Source organism: Salmo salar, chromosome ssa20 (genome assembly GCF_905237065.1).
Source record: "Salmo salar chromosome ssa20, Ssal_v3.1, whole genome shotgun sequence".
NCBI lineage: Eukaryota > Metazoa > Chordata > Actinopteri > Salmoniformes > Salmonidae > Salmo > Salmo salar.
Window position 1 is genome coordinate 82,775,072 of NC_059461.1, and position 27,500 is coordinate 82,802,571.

At 44.3% G+C, this 27,500-nt stretch overlaps 3 protein-coding genes across 12 annotated transcripts in view; 2 read left to right on the forward strand and 1 right to left on the reverse strand.

Moving 5' to 3' along the window:
• The window catches only part of LOC106581426 (cGMP-dependent 3',5'-cyclic phosphodiesterase), a 294,095-nt gene extending 281,563 nt beyond the window's left edge, over nucleotides 1-12,532 (forward strand). For 3 of the 4 annotated variants that reach the window (XM_045704013.1, XM_045704012.1, XM_045704011.1), the window contains 14 exons: nucleotides 41-215; nucleotides 2,730-2,842; nucleotides 3,551-3,628; nucleotides 4,431-4,553; nucleotides 5,425-5,495; nucleotides 5,594-5,716; nucleotides 6,001-6,088; nucleotides 8,262-8,309; nucleotides 8,417-8,491; nucleotides 9,644-9,743; nucleotides 10,104-10,216; nucleotides 11,052-11,090; nucleotides 11,186-11,292; nucleotides 11,395-12,531. In XM_045704013.1, the coding sequence (XP_045559969.1) occupies nucleotides 41-215; nucleotides 2,730-2,842; nucleotides 3,551-3,628; nucleotides 4,431-4,553; nucleotides 5,425-5,495; nucleotides 5,594-5,716; nucleotides 6,001-6,088; nucleotides 8,262-8,309; nucleotides 8,417-8,491; nucleotides 9,644-9,743; nucleotides 10,104-10,216; nucleotides 11,052-11,090; nucleotides 11,186-11,292; nucleotides 11,395-11,644 (1,503 nt within the window). In that variant the 3' untranslated portion in view covers nucleotides 11,645-12,531. Of the gene's footprint in view, nucleotides 1-40; nucleotides 216-2,729; nucleotides 2,843-3,550; nucleotides 3,629-4,430; nucleotides 4,554-5,424; nucleotides 5,496-5,593; nucleotides 5,717-6,000; nucleotides 6,089-8,261; nucleotides 8,310-8,416; nucleotides 8,492-9,643; nucleotides 9,744-10,103; nucleotides 10,217-11,051; nucleotides 11,091-11,185; nucleotides 11,293-11,394 lie in introns of all 4 variants that reach the window. The other variant, XM_045704010.1, reaches the window with a different exon arrangement.
• Nucleotides 12,533-12,920: 388 nt separating this feature from the next.
• On the forward strand, nucleotides 12,921-15,488 carry LOC106581431 (translation initiation factor IF-2). The gene is made up of 2 exons (XM_014163492.2): nucleotides 12,921-14,693; nucleotides 14,754-15,488. The coding sequence occupies exon 1, from the start codon at nucleotides 12,974-12,976 to the stop codon at nucleotides 14,234-14,236; it is 1,263 nt and encodes a 420-aa protein (XP_014018967.2). The 5' UTR covers nucleotides 12,921-12,973; the 3' UTR covers nucleotides 14,237-14,693; nucleotides 14,754-15,488.
• A 7,727-nt stretch (nucleotides 15,489-23,215) lies between these two features.
• The window catches only part of cep57 (centrosomal protein 57), an 11,423-nt gene continuing 7,138 nt past the window's right edge, over nucleotides 23,216-27,500 (reverse strand). For all 7 annotated transcript variants that reach the window (XM_014163488.2, XM_014163489.2, XM_014163487.2 and 4 more), the window contains 4 exons: nucleotides 27,467-27,500; nucleotides 24,455-24,675; nucleotides 24,218-24,362; nucleotides 23,216-24,112 (listed from right to left, as the gene is read on the reverse strand). The exon at nucleotides 27,467-27,500 is cut by the window's right edge and continues 47 nt beyond it. In XM_014163488.2, coding sequence (XP_014018963.1) covers nucleotides 23,921-24,112; nucleotides 24,218-24,362; nucleotides 24,455-24,675; nucleotides 27,467-27,500 — 592 coding nt within the window. In that variant the 3' untranslated portion in view covers nucleotides 23,216-23,920. The remainder of the gene's footprint in view (nucleotides 24,113-24,217; nucleotides 24,363-24,454; nucleotides 24,676-27,466) is intronic.

A 27,500-nucleotide genomic window follows, 5' to 3' on the forward strand; every position in this document is an offset into this window, starting at 1 on the left:
GTGTGTGTGTGTGTGTGTGTGTGTGTGTGTGTGTGTGTAGAAGGAGTTCCGTATCCCTGCAGACCAGGGCATAGCGGGTCATGTAGCTATGACTGGGCAGATCCTGAACATTAAAGATGCGTACTCCCACCCGCTGTTCTACCGAGGAGTGGACGACAGCACCGGGTTTAGAACACGCAACATTCTCTGCTTCCCCATCAAGGACGAGAACAATGGTGACAACTGAACTAACACTACACTATAGTAAACAACTGAACTAACACTACACTAGAGTAAACAACTGAACTAACACTACACTAGAGTAAACAACTGAACTAACACTACACTAGAGTAAACAACTGAACTAACACTACACTAGAGTAAACAACTGAACTAACACTACACTAGAGTAAACAACTGAACTAACACTACACTAGAGTAAACAACTGAACTAACACTACACTATAGTAAACAACTGAACTAACACTACACTAGAGTAAACAACTGAACTAACACTACACTGGAGTAAACAACTGAACTAACACTACACTATAGTAAACAACTGAACTAACACTACACTAGAGTAAACAACTGAACTAACACTACACTAGAGTAAACAACTGAACTAACACTACACTAGAGTAAACAACTGAACTAACACTACACTAGAGTAAACAACTGAACTAACACTACACTAGAGTAAACAACTGAACTAACACTACACTAGAGTAAACAACTGAACTAACACTACACTAGAGTAAACAACTAAACTAACACTACACTGGAGTAAACAACTGAACTGACACTACACTATAGTAAACAACTAAACTAACACTACACTAGAGTAAACAACTGAACTAACACTACACTAGAGTAAACAACTGAACTAACACTACACTAGAGTAAACAACTGAACTAACACTACACTAGAGTAAACAACTGAACTAACACTACACTAGAGTAAACAACTGAACTAACACTACACTGGAGTAAACAACTGAACTGACACTACACTATAGTAAACAACTGAACTAACACTACACTATAGTAAACAACTAAACTAACACTACACTAGAGTAAACAACTGAACTAACACTACACTAGAGTAAACAACTGAACTAACACTACACTAGAGTAAACAACTGAACTAACACTACACTAGAGTAAACAACTGAACTAACACTACACTAGAGTAAACAACTGAACTAACACTACACTGGAGTAAACAACTGAACTGACACTACACTAGAGTAAACAACTGAACTAACACTACACTAGAGTAAACAACTGAACTAACACTACACTAGAGTAAACAACTGAACTAACACTACACTATAGTAAACAACTGAACTAACACTACACTAGAGTAAACAACTGAATTAACACTACACTAGAGTAAATGACTGAATTAACACTACACTAGAGTAAACAACTAAACTAACACTACACTAGAGTAAACAATTCGATACACAGGACAGCTCCTGGAGTGAGGAGCTACTCTCTACCTCTATGCTGCTCCATCTCTCATCTCTCTCTCTCTCTCTCTCTCTCTCTCTCTCTCTCTCTCAATTAAATTTCAATTTCAATTCAAAGGGCTTTATTGGCATGGGAAACATACACTCCCGTTCAAAAGTTTGGGGTCACTTAGAAATGTCCTTGTTTTTGAAAGAAAAGCACATTTTTTGTCCATTAAAATAACATCAAATTGATCAGAAATACTGTGTAGACATTTTTAATGTTAATGCTCAAAATGGCCAGAAACAAAGAACTTTCTCCTGAAACTTGTCAGTCTCTTCTTATTCTGAGAAATTAAGGCTTTTCCATGAGAGAAATTGCCAAGAAACTGAAGATCTCTTACAACGCTGTGTACTACTCCCTTCACAGAACAGCGCAAACTGTCTCTAACCAGAATAGAAAGAGGAGTAGGAGACCCCTGTGCACAACTGAACAAGAGGACAAATACATTTGAGTGTCTAGTTTGAGAAACAGATGCCTCGCTTTCTCAGAACAAGAATGTTCTTTGTTTCTGGCCATGTAATCTGGCCATCTGAGCCTGTAATCGAACCCACAAGTGCTGATGCTCCAGATACTCAACTAGTCTAAAGAAGGCCCGTTTTATTGCTTCTTTAATCAGGACAACAGTTTTCAGCTGTGCTAAGATATTTGCAAAAGGGTTTTCTAATTTTCAATTAGCCTTTTAAAATGATAAACTTGGATTAGCTAACACAACATGCCATTGGAACACAGGAGTGATGGTTGCTGATAATGGGCCTCTGTACGCCTATGTAGATATTCCATAAAAAAATCTGCCGTTTCCAGCTACAATAGTAATTTACAACATTAACAATGTCTATACTGTATTTCTGGTCAATTTGATGTTATTTTAATGGACAAAAATGTGCTTTTCTTTAAAAGACAAGGACATTTCTAAGTGACCCCAAACTTTTGAATGGTAGTGTATGTTTACATTGCCAAAGCAAGTGAAATATTGAATAAACAAAAGTGAAATAAAAAATACAAAATTAACAGTAAAAATTAACTTTTAGAAGTTCCGAAAGATATTTCACATGTCATATTAAGTACAAAAGGGAAAATAAATAAACATAAATATGGGTCGTATTTACAAGGGTGTTTGTTCTTCACTAGATGCTCTCTTTCATTCTTTCTCTCTCTTTCTCACGCTCTTCCTCTCTCGTTGTCTTTCGCTTTCTCTCTCTTTCTCTCTCTCTCTCTTTCTCACTATCTCTCAGAGGTGATTGGGGTGGCTGAGTTGGTCAATAAGACTAATGGACCGTGGTTTAACCGCTTTGATGAGGACCTGGCCACTGCTTTCTCCATCTACTGTGGAATCAGCATCGCACACGTGAGTCAGACAGACCATGTAGAGACACAATAACCGCTGATCTCTGACACTCTAGTCATGACTGAGTCACAAAGTGGGTTTTAAACAGTAGGATAGATACAGTAGGATGTTAGGGCCCTATGGCTGTGGTGTGGATTTAGTTGTCGTTGACTGACTGGTCTCTCATGTGTGTGTTTAGTTTCTCCTGTATAATAATGTAGTTGACTGACTGGTCTCTCCTGTGTAATAATGTGGTTGACTGACTGGTCTCTCCTGTATAATAATGTGGTTGACTGACTGGTCTCTCCTGTATAATAATGTGGTTGACTGACTGGTCTCTCCTGTATAATAATGTGGTTGACTGACTGGTCTCTCCTGTATAATAATGTGGTTGACTGACTGGTCTCTCCTGTATAATAATGTGGTTGACTGACTGGTCTCTCCTGTATAATAATGTGGTTGACTGACTGGTCTCTCCTGTATAATAATGTGGTTGACTGACTGGTCTCTCCTGTATAATAATGTGGTTGACTGACTGGTCTCTCCTGTATAATAATGTGGTTGACTGACTGGTCTCTCCTGTATAATAATGTGGTTGACTGACTGGTCTCTCCTGTATAATAATGTGGTTGACTGACTGGTCTCTCCTGTATAATAATGTGGTTGACTGACTGGTCTCTCCTGTATAATAATGTAGTTGACTGACTGGTCTCTCCTGTTTGTGTTCAGTCTCTTCTGTATAATAAGGTCCATGAGGCTCAGTTCAGATCCCACCTGGCCAACGAGATGATGATGTACCACATGAATGTAAAACACACACACACTAACACACACAACACACACACACACACTAACCCACACAACACACACACACACACACACTAACCCACACAACACACACACACACACACACACACACACACACACACACACACACACACACACACACACACACACACACACACACACACACACACACACACACACACACACACACACACACACACACACACACACTAACCCACACAACACACACACACACACACTAACCCACACAACACACACACACTAACCCACACAACACACACACACTACCCACACAACACACACACAGACACTAACCCACACACACACACACACTAACCCACACAACACACACACACACACACTAACCCACACACACACACTAACCCCCACACACACACACACACACACACACACACACACACACACACACACACACACACACACACACACACACACACACACACACACACACACACACTAACCCACATAACACACACACACACACACATACACACACACAACACACACATTCATACACACATACACACACACAGACACACACACACACACACACAACACACAACACACACACACACACTAACCCACACAACAAGCACACTAACCCACACAACACACACACACACACACATCCAGTGCAGCAGTAATGTGATTGTGTGTGTGTGTGTGTGTGTGTGTGTGTGTGTGTGTGTGTGTGTGTGTGTGTGTGTGTGTGTGTGTGTGTGTGTGTGTGTGTGTGTGTGTGTGTGTGTGTGTGTGTGTGTGTGTGTGTGTGTGCGTGTAGGTATCAGCGGAGGAGGTGGACCAGCTCTTGGTAACTGGGCTGGAGCCAGTGGAAGAGATTCATCCCTTATTTGCTGAGTTCACCTACACACCCCGCTCACTACCTGACGACAACACACCAATGGTAATACAGAGGGACAGAGGAAGAGCGTGTGTGTATGTGTGTGTGTGTGTATGTCTGTATGAGTGTGTTTACGTGCACATCCATAGAGATGTATGGCTTCAATTTCAGTTTCAAGTTTTAAATGTCACATACACAAGTACAGTGAAATGCCTTTCTTGCAGCTCTAACCCCCACAATGCAGTAATCAATAATAATGTGATACAAAAAATAACAAGGTAGAACAAAAAAACACGAGATATAAAAATAAGAAGAACATGATAAAGTAAGTAAGCATAGTATTTACAGGGTCAGTTTCAGTACCATATTTACAATGTGCCACACGGACACTGGATCGATAGAGGACTCAACTTGGAAATTACCAGTTTGAGCATGGACATTGCCATTGAGGGCTTCCACCATTTTAAAGTAGGCGATTCCTATGTGTTGGAAGTAATCAGCCAATGAACAGGGCATTGCATTTTTCTTCTGATTGGGTGCTCTAGTTTGTAAATGGCTTTACTACCGCCATCTAGTGGCAACAACAAATGAATGACACATGATTTGGTTCAGGATTTCATCTCTGCAGGTGGTAGTAAATCACCAATATGAGCTTTACACTTCTTTCAAACATAAAAGAAGAAAGTTGACTACTTTAAAATGGAGGTAGCCTCAAAGGCACACCCATCCTGTCACAGATCCTATAATGGTGCAGACACAAAGATAAGACCTCTTTCCATCTCTATGTGCACATCCAACAATCTTCCTCTGACAATCTTCCTCAGAATAACACCGTTTTGACCAATAGGAGTCAAACTGATTTGGGGAGTATCCAGCCAGATGAAAACAGTCCCTGCTGTACTGTGTCTGATCTCTTCCTCTCCTGTGTGTCCAGGGCATCCTGAGTATGTTTGAGGACATGGGCTTCATCAACGCCTATAAGATTGACCTGCACACTCTGGCCAGGTACCTTTCACTCTCTCTCTTTCTCTCCAGTCCACTCACTGTCTGTGTGTCTGAAGAGGTTGCTATGGTGATTGATTGTGTGGTTGTCATGGTTTCAGGTTCTGTCTGATGGTAAAGAAGGGTTACAGAGATCCTCCCTATCACAACTGGACTCATGCCTTTTCAGTCTCTCACTTCTGTTATCTCCTCTACAAGAACCTGGGCCTGGCCAACTACCTGGAGTAAGTAGACATACTATACCATCTACCCTATATCCTAACCCTACATACTACACCATCTACCCTATACCCTAACCCTACATACTACATCATCTACCCTATACCCTAACCCTACAAACTATACCGTATACCCTACATTCCTCACCCTATCTCTTCTACAGGAATCTGGGCCTGGCCAACTACCTGGAGCTAGTAGAATCCCTGGCACCCTTTATCCTATAATCTACATACTACACCCTATAACCCTACAGTCTAACCTCCTAGCCTCCCTCCCTCTCTGTCTATAGGAATATAGAGATCTTTGCTCTCTTTGTCTCCTGCATGTGCCATGACCTGGACCACCGTGGGACTAACAACTCCTTTCAAGTGGCCTCGGTAAGACACCGCACACACACACACACACACACACACACACACACACACACACACACACACACACACACACACACACACACACACACACACACACACACACACACACACACACACACACACACACACACACACACACACACACACACACACACACACACACACACACACACACACACACACACACACACACACACACGTACAGTGCATTCAGAAAGTATTCAGACCCCTTGATTTTTTCCACATTTTGTTACGTTTTTAGACATTTTTGCAAATGTATTCAAAATAAAAAACAGAAATACCTAATTTACATAAGTATTCAGACCCTTTTCTATGAGACTCGAAACTGAGCTCAGGTGCATCCTGTTTCCATTGATCATCCTTGAGATGTTTCTACAACTTGATTGGAGTCCACCTGTGGTAAATTCAATTGATTGGACATGATTTGGAAAGGCACACACCTGTCTATATAAGGTCTAGCATGTTGACAGAGAATGTCAGAGCAAAAACTAGCCATGAGGTCGAAGGAATTGTTCGTAGAGCTGCGAGACAGGGTTGTGTCGAGGCATAGATCTGGGGAAGGGTACAAAAAATGTCTGCAGCATTGAAGGTCCCCAACAACACAGTGGCCTCCATCATTCTTAAATGGAAGAATTTTGGAACCACCAAGACTCTTCCTAGAGCTGGCCGCCCGGCAAACTGAGCAATCGGGGAAGAAGGGCCTTGGTCAGGGAGGTGACCAAGAACCCAATGGTCACTCTGACAGAGCTCCAGAGTTCCTTTGTGGAGATGGGAGAACCTTCCAGAAGGACAGCAATCTCTGCAGCGTTCCACCAATCAGCCCTTTATGGTAGAGTGGCCAGACGGAAGCCACTCCTCAGTAAAAAACACATGACAGCCCGCTTGGAGTCTGCCAAAAGGCACCTAAAGACTATCAGACCATGAGAAACAAGATTCTCTGGTCTGATGAAACCAAGATTGAATACCAAGCGTCTCGTCTGGAGGAAACCTGGTACCATCCCTACAGTGAAGCATGGTGGTGGCAGCATCGTGCTGTGTGGATGTTTTTCAGCCGCAGGGACTGGGAGACTAGTCAGGATCGAGGGAAAGATGAATGGAGCAAAGTACAGAGATATCCTTGATGAAAACCTGATCCAGAGAGCTCAGGACCTCCGACTGGGGCGAAGGTTCACCTTCCAACAGGACAACGACCCTAAGCACACAGCCAAGGCAACACAGGAGTGGCATCGGGACAAGTCTCTGAATGTGCTAGAGTGGCCCAGCCAGAGCCCAGACTTGAACCTGATTGAACATCTCTGGAGAGACCTGAAAATAGCTGTGCAGCGATGCTCCACATCCAACCTGACAAGAGCTTGAAAGGATCTGCAGAGAAGAATGGAAGAAACTCCCCAAATACAGGTGTGCCAAGCTTGTAGCGTCATACCCAAGAAGACTCGAGACTTTAATCGCTGCCAAAGGTGCTTCAACAAAGTACTGGGTAAAGGGTCTGAATACTTACAGTACCAGTCAAAAGTTTGGACATACCTACTCATTCAAGGGTTTTTCTTTATTTTTACTATTTTCTACATTGTTGAATAATAGTGAAGACATCAAAACGATGAAGTAACACATATGGAATCATGTAGTAACCAACAAAGTGTTAAACAAATAAAATATATTTTAGATTTTAGATTCTTCAAAGTAGCCTCCCTTTGCCTTGATGACAGCTTTGCACACTCTTGGCATTCTCTCAACCAGCTTCATGAGGTAGTCACCTTTTTAATACATTGTTAATACATTTGCAAAAATGTCTAAAAAACAGTTTTTGCTTTGTCATTATGGGGTATTGTGTGTAGATTGATGGGGGGGGAAGGATTTAATCCATTTTAGAAAAAGTCTGTAACGTATCAAAATGTGTAAAAAGTCATGTGGTCTGAATACTTTCTGAATGCACTGTACGTGTAGGCACAGCCTCAAACAGCCCTCACACAACCTCGCTCAACACATACCGGTATAGCATCGGTAACACTTGTCGAACACACAGTAGGAAAAGTCAAGGAAAGACTGTGGTTAGATCAGGGTAGTACACTTCACTTCAGTTATTACAGCCACATAGAGAGCAAACTGAGAGGTGGTCTATCTATGGAATAACGTGTTCTGTCTTCTTCCTCTACAGCAATCTGTCCTGGCTGCCCTCTATAGCTCAGAGGGCTCTGTGATGGAGGTAAAAACACACGCACACACACACACATTTATCTCTGGGACTATAGTGACACCTAGTGGCCATCCTTCAACCTCCTATCCCATAATAACCTGTGTTTGTTTCCACAGCGACACCACTTTGCCCAAGCCATAGCCATTCTGAACACCCACGGCTGCAACATCTTCGACAAGTTCTCCAGAAAGGTCCGTTTCTCTGCAGCCTGGGATCCCACACTGCTGTTGTGTTAACAGGACTGTTATTGGTTGTGTGTGTGTGTGTGTGTGTGTGTGTGTGTGTGTGTGTGTGTGTGTGTGTGTGTGTGTGTGTGTGTGTGTGTGTGTGTGTGTGTGTGTGTGTGTGTGTGTGTGTGTGTGTGTGTGTGTGTGTGTGTGTGTGTGTGTGTGTGTGTGTGTGTGTTGTGTTAACAGCACTGTAACAGAAACTAATTTATACGGTAATTATGGGTGTTATCACCAGTAAAATACTCTGAAACATTTTACTGTAGCATACTGTAAATGATGGTGCATTGTGGGAAAATGTTTTCGAAAGGTACTGTAATTCCACCCCACAGAAAACACTACCGTATCTTTGGAGCGCCAAAAACCTTTTGACCACTAGTGGGCGCATGATATTGTTGTTTCTGGCTCATTAACATATTTTGATGCGTGCCTTGTAAGAGGATTTTATATTTATTTCATGGTGAGTCAGAATGTTGTACCAATTTAACTTTTATGTGGTTGTAGTGCCCATCAATTTAAATATATCGTGGACAGATTGGAGTGGCAGCTAGTCGTAAACCTTAAATGGTTGAGTATTTTGCCCTGTCATTTTGCCCTGTCATTTTGCCCTGTAGTCGCTGCCAGTTTGGAAACCTCTAGAAGTGCAAGTGATTTAAAACACCAGATATTCATTAATGTATTGTAATGTGGAAACACGTTACCTAGCAGCAAATCTGCTTGCACCAATCCCTTGTAATTACAGTAAAATGCTGTGAAATACAAAACCTTTCCCCTCAATGTATTTCTTTCATCTATCCATTCGTTCTGACTGTGGTAGCATTTACTTCATTACAGAGTACCTTCCTTTCATACCATATTTCTATTACCGCGTTTTACTTGCCATCGAGCTGCCTGTCAGATACTGTCAAATTCACGGTAACCGCTTTACAGTGAGGACACCCAGGACGATTATAGGTTGTGTGTGTGTGTGTGTGTGTGTGTGTGTGTGTGTGTGTGTGTGTGTGTGTGTGTGTGTGTGTGTGTGTGTGTGTGTGTGTGTGTGTGTGTGTGTGTGTGTGTGTGTGTGTGTGTGTGTGTGTGTGTGTGTGTGTGTGTGTGTATGTGTGTGGTTATCAGGACTACCAGAGGATGTTAGACTTGATGAGGGATATCATCCTGGCCACTGACCTGGCTCACCACCTCCGCATCTTCCCCGACCTGCAAAGGATGGCTGACGGTAAGGCTGTGTGTGTGTGAGTGAGTGTGTTATTCTTTTTTTGCACCTAAACCGAGGGAAACAATTGTCAACCTTAGGCAATAGGTTTGAGTCTACCTAGGCTGACAATCTCGCCCCAGGGGAGGGTGTGTGTGTGTGTGTGTGTGTGTGTGTGTGTGTGTGTGTGTGCTTGTGTATGTGTGTGCGTATTTGTGAGTATGATAGTCTTCCATTTTCTTTCCCTGTGTGTGTGTGTGTGTGTGTGTGTGTGTGTGTGTGTGTGTGTGTGTGTGTGTGTGTGTGTGTGTGTGTGTGTGTGTGTGTGTGTGTGTGTGTGTGTGTGTGTGTGTGTGTGTGTGTGTGTGTGTGTGTCCGTCCTAGCTGGCTACAATCCCAGGAATCAGACCCATCGTTCTCTGCTGCTGTGCCTGCTGATGACCTCATGCGACCTGTCGGACCAGACCAAGGGCTGGAAGACCACCCGCAAGATCGCTGTGAGTGTCACGACTGTCTAGGACCAGTGGAGATGTGGAATCAGGAGCAGGAGACAGAGGGCCGGAGCAACTGTGTTTTAATAATAATAGTAACACGCAATAGCCGTAGGGCACCAGGCGCGTGGCGAAGTCTGCCAGGGGAAAAACACCTTCCCAAAATAAGCGCACTGAAAAACAAAGCGCACGGGGCGCTTCCCGGCAATAATAATAGACAATAACAATTTACAATCACAACTGTCCTGAGTGGACAATAAACAATCCCGCACGAGAACCCCAACTGAAAATACACACTAAATAACCCCCCACTAATGACAAACACAAAACAGGTGCGAGATAGACAGACAAAACCAAAAGACACAGAAACAACGATCGGTGGCAGCTAATAGGCCGGCGACGACGACCGCCGAGTGCCGCCCGACCGAGGAGGGGCACCACCTTCGTTAGATACTGTGACAGTGAGGAACCTTAACATCTACTCCTAACCCACAGCCCTAACCCTAACCCTCAACCACAACCCTAACCCTAACCCTCAACCACAACCCTTTCCCTAGCTTCATGTCCATATGCAGGTTCAACCCTAACCCTAACCTCAACCCTAACCCTAACCCTCATCCACAACCCTAACCCAACCACAACCCTAACCCTCAACCACAACCCTTTTCCCTAGCTTCATGTCCATATGCAGGTTCAACCACAACCCTAACCAAAACCCAGACACTAACCCTATAGCTTCATGTCCACATCCTGGTTCAACCCTAACGTAACCACAACCCTAACCCCAGACCCTAGTTGACCTTTGACCCTAAACCTATTTTTCTCTCCTCTGTGTATTCAGGAGCTGATCTATAAAGAGTTCTTCTCCCAGGGGGATCTGGTATGTGTGCTGCACTTTATTCCTGCACCGTATTTGTGTATGTGTGTTGGGGGGTGAGTGTGTATCTGACGTGTGTAACATACTTGTGTGTGCAGGAGAAGGCGATGGGGAATCGTCCCAGTGAGATGATGGACAGAGAGAAGGCCTACATCCCAGAGCTACAGATCAGCTTCATGGAACACATCGCCATGCCCATATACAAGTAAGAACCAATCACAACACAGCGTTTATCACTACTGACCCAATCACAACACGGCCCAGAGCACCACCTAATATTGTGTCCCATGCCCCTGTCCTCTCATAGGCTGCTGTCAGAGCTGTTACCAGGGGCAACCGAGCTGTATGAGCGGGTAGCGACCAATCGAGTACAGTGGACCAAAGTCTCCCACAAGTTCAGCGTCCGTGGGTTGCCTAGCAACAATAGCCTCGACTTCCTGGATGAAGAGTATGAATTGCTGCAATCCCAGGGTGCACTTGGGGATGACAGCCACTGCGACGACACCCACTGCCTCAACGGTTGCCTGGATGAGGGGGACGGGGGGAGGGGCCTGTAACCATACTGACCAATGGGAGTGGAGAAAGCAGTATCTCTAGGCTAATAGAAACCTAAGGAAACTATTCCCTTTTTACGTCCTCAAGCGGAGAAGACAGGACTCTGAGACAGTTTGACGTTTGACTGACAGCTGTCAATCTCTAAGGCTGAGCAAAACAGATGGAGTGAACGCAGGAGGGACGATTCAGATGAATCATTTCAGAGGAGTCGATTCAGACGAGTCGATTCAGACGATTCCTGTGGATGCTAAATGTGACTGAACTCCTGTGAGGAAAGCAGAGAGGAGTGTTGACTCTGGAAATGATCATATTCATAACGAGGTCGCCGTTCATATTGTTCTGAGTTTCTGTTTCACACACAGGCTCACAGACACCTAATGGGTCAATACCCGTATCATAACACAGGTAAAGAGCTCCTTTCCTAGTTAACACAAAGCTGTGTAGTACGAAGGACAGTTATGGAACCTGACCCTGGTGGTTTCTGTTGCTTTAAGATCATCAGAATCCCTCCCATCAGCCCACACACACCCTGATGAGCTGCTATGTCACTCATATGACTGCTTATGTATACTGTATGTAGCCTACACCTCGTGTGTTACACCCTTTATCTCAGCCAGTATTGGATGTATTTTTCATGTCTTAGGCATCATGTAAGTGTCTAATTTGCCATTCGTGGCCATGCGATGCCCAGTGGTCACTGAGGGAAACTGTGTCTGCCTTGTGTCAGCTCATGTGAGTGGAACTTCCCTCTCTTTTGGAAATGGGGACAGTTTGACAGTCAATGATCACTGCTCAGTGCCATCCTCATTAGCTAAAATCTTCTAACCCCAGAGAGCCCACACACACACACACACACACACACACACACACACACACACACACACACACACACACACACACACACACACACACACACACACACACACACACACACACACACACACACACACACACACACACACACACACACACACAGACATAAACACAGACACCACCACCACAACCACCATTACAACCTTCACAACAAGGGCCACTAAGAGCCATTCCTCTTTTCTTCTTAGTGTTTCTCTCTGTGTCTCTATAAAACCCCTTGAAACACATGTAGTAGAGTGTAAGTGAAGCCCTTTAAATGATCCAGTGTCATACCTCTGTGTGTGTGTGTGTGTGTGTGTGTGTGTGTGTGTGTGTGTGTGTGTGTGTGTGTGTGTGTGTGTGTGTGTGTGTGTGTGTGTGTGTGTGTGTGTGTGTGTGTGTGTGTGTGTGTGTGTGTGTGTGTGTGTGTGTGTGTGTGTGTGTGTGTGTTTTGTACGGATCTGCCTTATCGTGCATCTATGCTGCCTTTCTCAGAGCTTACCATGTTGGACCATAGATACAAACAGACACAGAGGCCAAACAGTATCTCCAGTGTGTCGATGAACAGACCTATAGATGACAGTGTGGTGATGAACAGACCTATAGATGACAGGGTGGTGATGAACAGACCTATAGATGACAGTGTGGTGATGAACAGACCTATAGATGACAGTGTGGTGATGAACAGACCTATAGATGACAGTGTGGTGATGAACAGACCTATAGATGACAGTGTGGTGATGAACAGACCTATAGATGACAGTGTGGTGATGAACAGACCTATAGATGACAGTGTGGTGATGAACAGACCTATAGATGACAGTGTGGTGATGAACAGACCTATAGATGACAGTGTGGTGATGAACAGACCTATAGATGACAGTGTGGTGATGAACAGACCTATAGATGACAGTGTGGTGATGAACAGACCTATAGATGACAGTGTGGTGATGAACAGACCTATAGATGACAGTGTGGTGATGAACAGACCTATAGATGACAGTGTGGTGATGAACAGACCTATAGATGACAGTGTGGTGATGAACAGACCTATAGATGACAGGGTGGTGATGAACAGACCTATAGATGACAGTGTGGTGATGAACAGACCTATAGATGACAGTGTGGTGATGAACAGACCTATAGATGACAGTGTGGTGATGAACAGACCTATAGATGACAGTGTGGTGATGAACAGACCTATAGATGACAGTGTGGTGATGAACAGACCTATAGATGACAGTGTGGTGATGAACAGACCTATAGATGACAGTGTGGTGATGAACAGACCTATAGATGACAGTGTGGTGATGAACAGACCTATAGATGACAGTGTGGTGATGAACAGACCTATAGATGACAGTGTGGTGATGAACAGACCTATAGATGACAGTGTGGTGATGAACAGACCTATAGATGACAGTGTGGTGATGAACAGACCTATAGATGACAGTGTGGTGATGAACAGACCTATAGATGACAGGGTGGTGATGAACAGACCTATAGATGACAGTGTGGTGATGAACAGACCTATAGATGACAGGGTGGTGATGAACAGACCTATAGATGACAGGGTGGTGATGAACAGACCTATAGATGACAGGGTGGTGATGAACAGACCTATAGATGACAGGGTGGTGATGAACAGACCTATAGATGACAGTGTGGTGATGAACAGACCTATAGATGACAGGGTGGTGATGAACAGACCTATAGATGACAGGGTGTTGGTTATCAGTTAGTTCACTGTCTCAGGAGTTTAAAACACACTACCACTCAACTCCAATCAATCAGTCACCTAAATGTTAAACTAATGTGTGAATCTGCTGCTTGGTGAAGCCACAGCAACAACTCACCCTCACCACATGTCAGGGTTTACATACTGTATATGTGGAAGAATTAAGGCCATACCTGTGAATATATTCCTTTAAAGGGCGTACAGGTGAATATATTTGTTAGGTGAATGAACTGAGGATGTTGGTTAGGTGACTGGGGCGTACAGGTGAATATATTTGTTAGGTGAATGAACTGGGGATGTTGGTTAGGTGACTGGGGCGTACAGGTGAATATATTTGTTAGGTGAATGAACTGGGGATGTTGGTTAGGTGACTGGGGCGTACAGGTGAATATATTTGTTAGGTGAATGAACTGGGGATGTTGGTTAGGTGACTGGGGCGTACAGGTGAATATATTTGTTAGGTGAATGAACTGGGGATGTTGGTTAGGTGACTGGGGCGTACAGGTGAATATATTTGTTAGGTGACTGGGGTAGAGGTGAATATATGAATGGACTGCACATAGCTTAATATATTTGGTAGATGATTCTCCCTCAGGATGTCTGTGTGTATGACTTCACTGACTTTGACTTCATGTTATTGTACAGATTTGAACTGTTCTAATGGCATTCAGGTTGGCTAGCGATCTGAAGCCTCGCTCTAGTGCTGTATGTCTGTGACCTCTGACCCCTGATGAACACAGATTAACGTCCTCTTTTCCCCTGCTGTTGTTGTTTCCGCCCTCCCATTCCAGATCTGCCTTCTTCATATGTTTTTTGTTGACGATGATGCAGAAAGTCTGATGTAAATACAGTCTGATCTTAAATTATTACTTTAGACAGTTATTTCTCATAACTTTGTTTTACGTTAGCGTGTTTGTGTCAGCGAGTCAGGGCTCCATCATGTGCCAATCCCCATCTCCACGGAAACGCAGGATTCTTGCCTGTGATGTAATCGCATAGGCTATATATAAATGCTGTAAATAACAGTTTATGAAGTGTTACTTGATCCTATGTAATTATTACAATGAGGACTATTTTAATTATTTCATGTTATACAGTTGAAGTCGACAGTTTACATACACTTAGGTTGGAGTCATTAAAACTAGTTTTTCAACCACTCCACAAATTTCTTGTTAACAAACTATAGCTTTGGCAAGTGGGTTAGGACATCTACTTTGTGCATGACCAAGTAATTTTTCCAACAATTGTTTACAGACAGATTACTTCACTTATAATTCACTGTATCACAATTCCAGTGGGTCAGAAGTTTACATACACTAAGTTGACTGTGCCTTTAAACAGCTTGGAAAATTCCAGAAAATGATGTCATGGCTTTAGAAGCTTCTGATAAGCTAATTGACATCATTTCAGTCAATTGGAGGTGTACCTGTGGATGTATTTCAAGGCCTACCTTCAAACTCAGTGCCTCTTTGTTTGACATCATGGGAAAATCTAAATAAATCAGCCAAAACCTCAGAAAAAAGATTGTAGACCTCCACAAGTCTGGTTCATCCTTGGGAGCAATTTCCAAACGCCTGAAGGTACCACATTCATTTGTACAAATAATAGTGCGCAAGCCGTCATACCGCTCAGGAAGGCTACGCGTTCTGTCTCCTAGAGATTTACATTTACATTTACATTTAAGTCATTTAGCAGACGCTCTTATCCAGAGCGACTTACAAATTGGTGCATTCACCTTATGATATCCAGTGGAACAACCACTTTACAATAGTGCATCTACATCTTTTAAGGGGGGGGTTAGAAGGATTACTTTATCCTATCCTAGGTATTCCTTAAAGAGGTGGGGTTTCAGGTGTCTCCGGAAGGTGGTGATTGACTCCGCTGTCCTGGCGTCGTGAGGGAGCTTGTTCCACCATTGGGGTGCCAGAGCAGCGAACAGTTTTGACTGGGCTGAGCGGGAACTGTGCTTCCTCAGAGGTAGGGGGCCAGCAGGCCAGAGGTGGATGAACGCAGTGCCCTTGTTTGGGTGTAGGGCCTGATCAGAGCCTGAAGGTATGGAGGTGCCGTTCCCTTCACAGCTCCGTAGGCAATCACCATGGTCTTGTAGCGGATGCGAGCATCAACTGGAAGCCAGTGGAGAGAGCGGAGGAGCGGGGTGACGTGAGAGAACTTGGGAAGGTTGAACACCAGACGGGCTGCGGCGTTCTGGATGAGTTGTAGGGGTTTAATGGCACAGGCAGGGAGCCCAGCCAACAGCGAGTTGCAGTAATCCAGACGGGAGATGACAAGTGCCTGGATTAGGACCTGCGCCGCTTCCTGTGTGAGGTGAACGTACTTTGGTGCGAAAAGTTCAAATCAATCCCAGAACAACAGCAAAGGACCTTGTGAAGATGCTGGAGGAAACAGGTAAAAAATCATCTGTATCCACAGTAAAATTAGTCCTATATTGACATAACCTGAAAGGCCGCTCATCAAGGAAGAAGCAACTGCTCCAAAACCGCCATAAAAAAGCCAGACTACGGTTTGCAACTGCACATGGGGACAAAGATCGTACGTTTTGGAGAAATGTCCTCTGGTCTGATGAAACAAAAATAGAACTGTTTGGCCATAATGACCATTGTTATGTTTGGAGGGAAAAGGGGGAGGCTTGCAAGCCAAAGAACACCATCCCAACCGTGAAGCACGGGGGTTGCAGCATCATGTTGTGGGGGTGCTTTGCTGCAGGAGGGACTGGTGCACTTCACAAAATAGATGGCATCATGAGGGAGGGAAAATGATGTGGATATAATGAAGCTACATCTTAAGACATTAGTCGGGAAGTTCAAGCTTGGTCGCAAATGGGTCTTCCAAATGGACAATGACCCCAAGCATACTTCCAAACTTGTGGCAAAATGGCTTAAGGACAATAAAGTCAAGGTATTGGAGTGGCCATCACAAAGCCCTGACCTCAATCCTATAGAAAATGTGTGGGCAGAATTGAAAAAGCATGTGCGAGCAAGGAGGCCTACAAACCTGACTCATTTGCACCAGCTCTGTCAGGAGGAATGGGCCAAAATTCACCCAACTTGTTGTGGGAAGCTTGTAGAAGGCTACATGAAACGTTTGACCCAAGTTAAACAATTTAAAGGCAATGCTACCAAATATTAATTGAGTGTATATAAACTTCTGACCCACTGGGAATGTGATGAAAGAAATAAAATCTGAAATAAATAATTCTCTCTGCTATTATTCCATTTCACATTCTTAAAATAAAGTGGTGATCCTAACTGACCTAAGACAGGGAATTTTTACTCTGATTAAATTTCAGGAATTGTGAAAAACTGAGTTTAAATGTATTTGGCTAAGGCGTATGTAAACCTCCGACTTTAACTGTATACTGTGGTTGTAGTTGAATCATCTTGTTCTCTCATTTTCATTGTGTTATTGAAGGGCCCAAAACATGCAGCCCTACGGCTCAAAAAAGAGGATAAAACCAAAATGCTATTTCATCATAAAATTGATACTAATTCTGATAGCTGAAACAAAGACTGAAGTTAATGAAGTATTTAGTTTTTGTTGTAGAAGGTGTTTACCAGTGGTGGTCTGTGTGTGTTATCTAAATGCTGTATAGACCCTTCTGGAAAGAGAACACACTATATAAAAATATGTATTTTCGTGTAATAAATTTGGTTAATGCTCAATTTTATGTTTCATACCATGATACAGTATAGGCTACACACCAACACACACTAACACACCAGCATACATACACAATAAAATGCAATCTCAACATATGTCTGCATAGTTTTGATTTCTTATTGTTTGGTGAAGTATTCAGCTTGATGGAAGTCCTCTTGACATGTTTGGAAACACAATGTTAGGCCTGGGCTACATTATGATGCGTTTGGGACGCCTTTACAGGGTGCGGTGTAATGACCTTGGCTATAAAAGCAGTGGCCACAGCATTTAGTGACATATTGATATCAAACTACGGATATCAAACACCAAGATCCTGATTGACAAATCTAAATATTGACCAAGATGTGGCTCAAAAACTCATCTCGCCCATGTGACCTCGGGTCACAACCTGCGGCCCACGGTGTCTCACTCTGCTTAACTGGTCAAGACTCTCCTCCGTCCCGGTAGACTGGATCCGCGAGACCTCCAGCAATGCGTTTGAAGACAAGGATGGGCAGCTCATTACTACACTTGTCTGCCGCCCACGACCTCCTGGCAGATGGATGAAATCAAAGGCCGGCTGGAAGGGTTGCGCCCCAGATGACCTCAAGGACATGGTGCCGCTGTTGACCGATGGACATGAGCATAGCAACAATTCTTGGCACCCGCAGGGAGACGCTATGGATGGGGCAGAGATGCTCGAAACACCTGAGCCAGTTGTGGACTACAAGGGCGCCCTGATAGAAGAATTGACCTACACCAAGGACCTGTACGTTATCAAAAATGCAGAGCTTCTGAAAGCCCAGTAAATAGAAGAGAAGAACGAGGCTCTGCATAAAACGAACATTGAGCTGAAGAACCGGGTGAAAAGCCTGAGGAACTCTATGGAAGACATGGAAACCCTTCTATGGAAGACATGGAATGACAAGCTCCAGGAGCTGCGTAAAGCCCTGGATGAGTGCACCAGAAAAAATGCACAGCTGGATAGGCGAGTCAAGCAGCTGGAACAGCAGAATTATGCCTTCGGAGATAAGATGGAAATTCTGAACAGTGATCTGTCCGTCCATAAGCCCAAGAACAATGAGAATAAGGTGAAGATGTGTGAGCTGAACCATTGTATGGCCTGTTGCAATCGATGAGGACCAAATTACTCTTTTCACCAGCAGGAGTTGAACCAGAGGAAAACGTCATACATCGAGAAGATTGAAAGCTAGGTGGTTGAAAGCACATCCCGCGTCCTGGAGTTTTGGTAGATGGTGATGGACTTAGAGGAAATTGGCAGGAATGCTGGCAAAGAACATGAGATGACAGCTTTGTTGCGCGCGAGAAAGGGTCTTTCTCCCTCACGGGGGGAACTCACTCAGTGAGAGGAACTCTGTGGTTGAAGAGATGGAGATCGAGGTTGCACCTGCTTCCATCCAGAGCTGGCTGATGAGAAATCTGCTTGGAGGGCTCCAGAAGGTGGTCTACCAGGCAGGGATGTTCTCCCTAGGCGTCTACAAGCATTTCGCTACACCCGCAATAACATCTGCTAAACGTGTATGTGACCAATAAAATTAGATTTTATGGTGCCACTGTGTAGGCCTAATGGCCTCCAGTGTGCCTGCCCATCCTTCAGGGCGCAGCAAAATACTTTGTAAACCCTTATTGCACACTTCAACACACTACCCTCCCTCCCTTCTGAATTATGTTCACCATAGACTTGTTTTTACCTACAGTGGGCTCAAGAATTACTGGCACCCCTGACTGGTAATGCACAAACAATACTTTAAAAAATATAAACAATATAATTATAGAGATAAACTCAAAATACCAGCATGTGAGAAATATTGTACTTTATTAATGTTTCAATGGAACCAACCAAAATCATACAATTATTTAATACAAAAATATATTTTACCAAAATTAAGGTTTCATAATTATTGGCACTCCTGATTTAGTACTTAGTGTAACCACCTCTGGCAAGGATAACAGCATGGAGTCGTTTCCTGTAATGTTTGACAAGGTTAAGGAACACATTTGGAGGGATTCCTCTATGCATATCCTTTCAAGATCCTTCACATTCTTGGGTTTGCGCTTATCAACTGTCCTCTTCCACTCAGCCCACAGGTTTTTGATTGGATTGAGGTCCGGCGACTGAGATGGCCATGGCAGAACATTGATTTTGTTGTCACAGAACCATTTCTGTGTGGATCTTGAGGTCTGTTTTGGGTCAATGTCTTGTTGGAAAGTCCACCAACGGCCAAGTCCCAGCCTTCTGGCAGAGGCAACCAGATTGTCAGCCAAAATTGCCTGATACTTGGTGGAATTCATTATGCCATCAATCTTAACCAGTTCCCCTGGACCTCTGGAATTAAAACAGCCCCAAAGCATTACTGACACACCACCATATTTCACCGTGGGTATGAGGTGCCTCTCCTTGTATACATCTCTGTTTCAACGCCAAACATGCCGATGCTGTATCTGACCAGAACACCTTCTAGTCATAATTTAAATTACGTTTGGCAAACTCCAAGCGCTTGCATCTGTGTCTTGGGGTCAGAAAGGGCTTTCTTCTGGCAACCCTTCCAACGAGCCTGTGGATGTGGAGGTGGCGTCTGATGGTGCTTTCTGAAACCTGGTGACCCCAAGACGCCACCAAGGCCTGCAATTCTTTAACAGTGATTCTTGGGGATTTTGTTGCTTCTCTCACCATCCTCCTCCCTATCCTGGGGGCCAAAATGCATTTGCGTCCTCTACCCGTGAGGTTTTCAACTGTTCCATATCTTTTGAATGTTTTAATAATTGCCCTGACAGAGCTCAGTGATATATTCAATTGTTTGTGGATCTTCTTGTTGTCATTACCAGATTTATGAAGGTCTACGACCATCTGTCTCTTTTGAACTGCCAGTTCTTTTGTTTTCTTCATGGTGTTGGATGACAAAGGGATATTGCATGCATGTTACCTCATTTTTATACCCTAGTGAAACAGGAAGTTAAGTTATGGCTCAATGTAGTTCCTTAAGACTCAAACTTATTTAAGTTCATCTAATTCCTGGTTTAATTTTGGTAGATGTTATTTACAATAATCTATACGGGTGCCATTCATTGTGAAACCTTGATTTGGAGGACATTGATTTTTAACTAAATCAATAAATGATTTTGGTGGGTTCCATTGAAACATTAATAAAGTACAGTATTTCCTCACATGCTGGTATTTTGAGTTCATCTCTATAATTATATTGTTTATATTTTTTAAGGTTTTGTTTGTGCATTGCCAGTCAGGGGTGCCAGACATGTTGGATCCCACTGTATATTTGATTTCTGTTATGCATGCATCTTCAGGATGTCCAGCCCACATGGGATTATAAGACTGTTTACTGTAGCAAAACAAAAATCTGTGTTTATCATTTTACCTATGTTTTAATTAATATTTCCCTCCCCTAAAAACTGTTGATTGTTTGAGCCTAATACTGATAAAATTTCATAGGCTATAATTATTGATGGCAAAATCATTTTAAGAGCAAAGCTTACATTTTAGAAAAACACAGGATTGATCACCATGGTCATGAAGTCAAATTTTCTTTAGATTTCATGAATAGCAAATGATGTATTAGGCTATTGAGATCTGCTGAGATACAGGCAGGAAAGGATATAAACTCAGCAAAAAAAAAATAATGTCCTCTCACTGTCAACTGCGTTCATTTTCAGCAAACTTAACATGTAAATATTTATATGAACATAAGATTCAACAACAGACATAACCTGAACAAGTTCCACAGACATGTGACTAACAGAAATGGAATAATGTGTCCCTGAACAAATGGGGGGGGGGGCTCAAAATCAAAAGTAACAGTCAGTATCTGGTGCATTAAGTACTGCAGTGCATCTCCTCCTCCTCGTGGACTGCACCAGATTTGCCAGTTCTTGCTGTGAGATGTTACCCCACTCTTCCACCAAGGCACCTGCAAGTTCCCAGACATTTCTGGGGGGAACGACCCTAGCCCTCACCCTCCAATCCAACAGGTCCCAGACGTGCTCAATGGGATTGAGATCCAGGCTCTTCGCTGGCCATGGCAGAACACTGACATTCCTGTCTTGCAGGAAATCACACACAGAACAAGCAGTATGGCTGGTGGCATTGTCATGTTGGTGGGGTCATGTCAGGATGAGCCTGCAGGAAGGGTACCAATTGAGAGAGGAGGATGTCTTCCCTGTAACACACAGCATTGAGATTGCCTGCAATGACAAGCTCAGTCCGATGATGCTGTGACACACCGCCCCCAGACCATGACGGACACTCTACCTCCAAATCGATCCCGTTGTAACACTCATTCCTTCGACGATAAACGTGAATCCGACCATCACCCAGGGTGAGACAAAACCGCGACTCGTCAGTGAAGAGCACTTTTTGCCAGTCCTGTCTGGTACTGCGACAGTGGGTTTGTGACCATAGGCGATGTTGTTGCCGGTGATGTCTGGTGAGGACCTGCCTTACAACGGGCCTTCAAGCCCTCAGTCCAGCCTCTCAGCCTATTGCGGACAGTCTGAGCACTGATGGAGGGATTGTGCGTTCTTGGTGTAACTCGGGCAGTTGTTGTTGCCATCCTGTGCCTGTCCCACAGGTGTGATGTTCGGATGTACCGATCCTTTGCAGGTGTTGTTACACGTGGTCTGTCACTGCGAGGACAATCAGTTGTCCGTCCTGTCTCCCTGTAGCGCTGTCTTAGGCGTCTCACAGTACGGACATTGCAATGTATTGCCCTGGCCACATCTGCAGTTCTCATGCCTCCTTGCAGCATGCCTAAGGCACATTCACACAGATGAGTAGGGACCTTGGGCATCTTTCTTTTGGTGTTTTTCAGAGTCAGTAGAAAGGCCTCTTTAGTGTCCTAAGTTTTCATAACTGTGACCTTAATTGCCTACTGTCTGTAAGCTGTTTGTGTCTTAACGACCGTTCCACCGGTGCATGTTCATTAATTGTTTATGGTTCATTGAACAAGCATGGGAAACAGTGATTAAACCCTTTACAATGAAGATCTGTGGATTTTTACAAATGATCTTTGAAAGACAGGGTCCTGAAAAAGGGACGTTTCTTCTTTTGCTGCGTTTATATAGTCAGTATTCCATTTACCACACTGACATCTCAGGGGTGGAGACGTGAGATGGAACAGTCAAGTCATTCTGTCTGGTGCTGATGTGACCCAACATTACGAGAAAAACATTTAACAACTTCTAACAGGTGGCAGGAGATATCTTTTTTCAAATATAGATGGTCTGAGTTTCAGGAAGCTGAAAAACTAAACACCATAAGGAAAGTTCTGTTATTCACATAAAGGAAAGTGTCAACACTAGAAAATAGTTTATTTCAGTCCATTTGATAGATTTCTATAATTACGGCTTGTGTAACTTGTCTAACAAATTTAAAATGTTGGTCCAAGGAACCAACCGTAATCCTCAACACACACACACACACACACCATCTTTAGGGAAGTCGTAAGGCTTCCCAACCCACACCCCTGTTCGTTCCCTACTCACACACTCAAATGTGTCTTCATCTCTGGGAATCATTGCAGAGCAGAGTGGTTACACCATTTAATACACAAAACTACACACACAACTCAGTCTGTTGCTGTGAGCTGAAGTTTGCAGCAACAGTAGAACACACAGAATCAGATTTCTACAACACACCCTGTTAAACCCCTGGGAGAGCCAATAGATGAAGCAGATATACTGCACACATCAGGAGGAGTGTTCTCTCTCTGCAGAGAGTCTGTATGATGTCACTGCTATGCTGATCTACAAAAGACCTCTGAAATACAATATATTATCCTTCTCTACATCCCCATGTCCCTGGAAGTTATTCATCATCCTCCTCTTCCAAATGTCCTTGGTAGGCCTCATTCCTCTTCGCTACACGACAACACCCACGGGACAGCCATCAGAGAAGTTCAGGTTGATAGTCTGATCTGCAGCATCATGGTCCAGTTCCTGTTGCGGTCTGGTGAGTGACAGCGTCTCAGTCACGTCAGTGAGGTTGGTCCCGTTGTGGTCAGTAGCTCCATTGTGGTTGGTTGGGGCGTAGCGAGGTCTGCAGGCACCTCATGTCCCTGAGCAGTGTTAGACTTTCCCTGCTACGGTCCCCCGGTCCAACCTTGACTGCTCCGGCAGAGCGACTGCGTGTGGTCACCTTCACCTCTCCACCTTGCTTCTGACCACGAGCATCCCTCGTAAACCTCTTCACCTACACAGAAAGTGAAAAACTCCTTAGTCAAATGTATGTGTTTGTGGATATGTTGAAGGCAAAACCCCAGTTAAATAGTTCTTAGTCATCAAACTGTGTGTGCACCTGTGCTTGGTGTCTGCGCAGCTTGCTGATCTGCTCTCCTTTTCTCTCCATTCTCCTGAGTAGAGCCTTCTGTTCTCTCTCCACCCCCCTCCTCTCCTGCTCACACACACAGGCCTCAGCCTGCCGCACCAACTCCTGCTGCTCACTGACACACACACACACATTTACATACACAACTGAGATAGCTATTCATGCTAAAACAAAGTCTCAGACTCTCTAACAGACACACACACTCACAGACTCATGTGTCCCAGTTCATCTTGCAGGGCCAGCAGGAGGTCCGATAGCTCCTCCCCACAGGAAGAGGAGGAGCCACTGTCAGAGTGGCTGCCATTGGCTTGCTGGGCCAGAGGGGTGTGAGAGAGGACGCGTGCGTTACATAGCTGGGGCTGATGCTGCTTCAGCAGGGAGAGAACAGACTGGACGTTGGCCCTGACCGAGTGACTGCACCCTACAGACTGGAGAGAGACAGAGATGACAGAGAGACTACACCCTACAGACTAGAGACAGAGAGACTACACCCTACAGACTAGAAACAGAGGTGACAGAGAGACTACACCCTACAGACTAGAAACAGGTGACAGAGAGACTACACCCTACAGACTAGAAACAGAGGTGACAGAGAGACTACACCCTACAGACTAGAAACAGATGACAGAGAGACTACACCCTACAGACTAGAGACAGATGACAGAGAGACTACACCCTACAGACTAGAGACAGATGACAGAGAGACTACACCCTACAGACTAGAGACAGATGACAGAGAGACTACACCCTACAGACTAGAAACAGATGACAGAGTGACTACACCCTACAGACTAGAAACAGATGACAGAGAGACTACACCCTACAGACTAGAGAGAGACAGAGATGACAGAGAGACTACACCCTACAGACTAGAGAGAGACAGAGATGACAGAGAGACTACACCCTACAGACTAGAGAGAGACAGAGATGACAGAGAGACTACAGCCTACAGACTAGAGAGAGACAGATGACAGAGAGACGACACCCTACAGACTTTAGAGAGACAGATGACAGAGAGACTACACCCTACAGACAGACAGAGATGACAGAGAGACTACACCCTACAGACTAGAGAGAGACAGAGATGACAGAGTGACTACACCCTACAGACTAGAGATGACAGAGAGACTACACCCTACAGACTAGAGAGACAGAGATGACAGAGTGACTACACCCTACAGACTAGAGACAGACAGAGATGACAGAGAGACTACACCCTACAGACTAGAGACAGACAGAGATGACAGAGAGACTACACCCTACAGACTAGAAACAGATGACAGAGATGACAGAGTGACTACACCCTACAGACTAGAAACAGATGACAGAGAGACTACACCCTACAGACTAGAAACAGATGACAGAGAGACTACACCCTACAGACTAGAGACAGAGATGACAGAGAGACTACACCCTACAGACTAGAGACAGATGACAGAGAGACTACACCCTACAGACTAGAAACAGATGACAGAGAGACTACATCCTACAGACTAGAGACAGAGATGACAGAGAGACTACACCCTACAGACTAGAGACAGATGACAGAGAGACTACACCCTACAGACTAGAAACAGATGACAGAGAGACTACACCCTACAGACTAGAAACAGATGACAGAGAGACTACACCCTACAGACTAGAGAGAGACAGAGATGACAGAGAGACTACACCCTACAGACTAGAGAGAGACAGAGATGACAGAGAGACTACAGCCTACAGACTAGAGAGAGACAGAGATGACAGAGAGACGACACCCTACAGACTTTAGAGAGACAGATGACAGAGAGACTACACCCTACAGACAGACAGAGATGACAGAGAGACTACACCCTACAGACTAGAGAGAGACAGAGATGACAGAGTGACTACACCCTACAGACTAGAGATGACAGAGAGACTACACCCTACAGACTAGAGAGACAGAGATGACAGAGTGACTACACCCTACAGACTAGAGACAGACAGAGATGACAGAGAGACTACACCCTACAGACTAGAGATGACAGAGAGACTACACCCTACAGACTAGAGAGACAGAGATGACAGAGTGACTACACCCTACAGACTAGAGACAGACAGAGATGACAGAGAGACTACACCCTACAGACTAGAGACAGACAGAGATGACAGAGAGACTACACCCTACAGACTAGAAACAGATGACAGAGAGACTACACCCTACAGACTAGAGACAGAGATGACAGAGAGACTACACCCTACAGACTAGAGACAGAGATGACAGAGAGACTACACCCTACAGACTAGAGACAGAGATGACAGAGAGACTACACCCTACAGACTAGAAACAGATGACAGAGAGACTACACCCTACAGACTAGAAACAGATGACAGAGAGACTACACCCTACAGACTAGAAACAGATGACAGAGAGACTACACCCTACAGACTAGAAACAGATGACAGAGAGACTACACCCTACAGACTAGAGACAGAGATGACAGAGAGACTACACCCTACAGACTAGAGACAGATGACAGAGAGACTACACCCTACAGACTAGAGACAGATGACAGAGAGACTACACCCTACAGACTAGAAACAGATGACAGAGTGACTACACCCTACAGACTAGAAACAGATGACAGAGTGACTACACCCTACAGACTAGAGACAGATGACAGAGAGACTACACCCTACAGACTAGAGACAGATGACAGAGTGACTACACCCTACAGACTAGAGACAGATGACAGAGAGACTACACCCTACAGACTAGAAACAGATGACAGAGTGACTACACCCTACAGACTAGAAACAGATGACAGAGAGACTACACCCTACAGACTAGAAACAGATGACAGAGAGACTACACCCTACAGACTAGAGACAGATGACAGAGTGACTACACCCTACAGACTAGAGACAGATGACAGAGAGACTACACCCTACAGACTAGAGACAGATGACAGAGAGACTACACCCTACAGACTAGAGACAGATGACAGAGTGACTACACCCTACAGACTAGAGACAGATGACAGAGAGACTACACCCTACAGACTAGAAACAGATGACAGAGAGACTACACCCTACAGACTAGAAACAGATGACAGAGAGACTACACCCTACAGACTAGAGACAGAGTGACTACACCCTACAGACTAGAGACAGATGACAGAGAGACTACACCCTACAGACTAGAGACAGAGAGAGTCTGCTTACAAACATTTGTTCTGCATATTATCATGTTCCTACCTTCCCTGCTACAAATGGGACGTCTCCTAGGCTC

Bases quoted from the DNA above. Each gene is read 5' to 3' on its own strand.
- LOC106581431 (XM_014163492.2), top strand. From the start codon at position 12,974: ATGCTGCCTTTCTCAGAGCTTACCATGTTGGACCATAGATACAAACAG.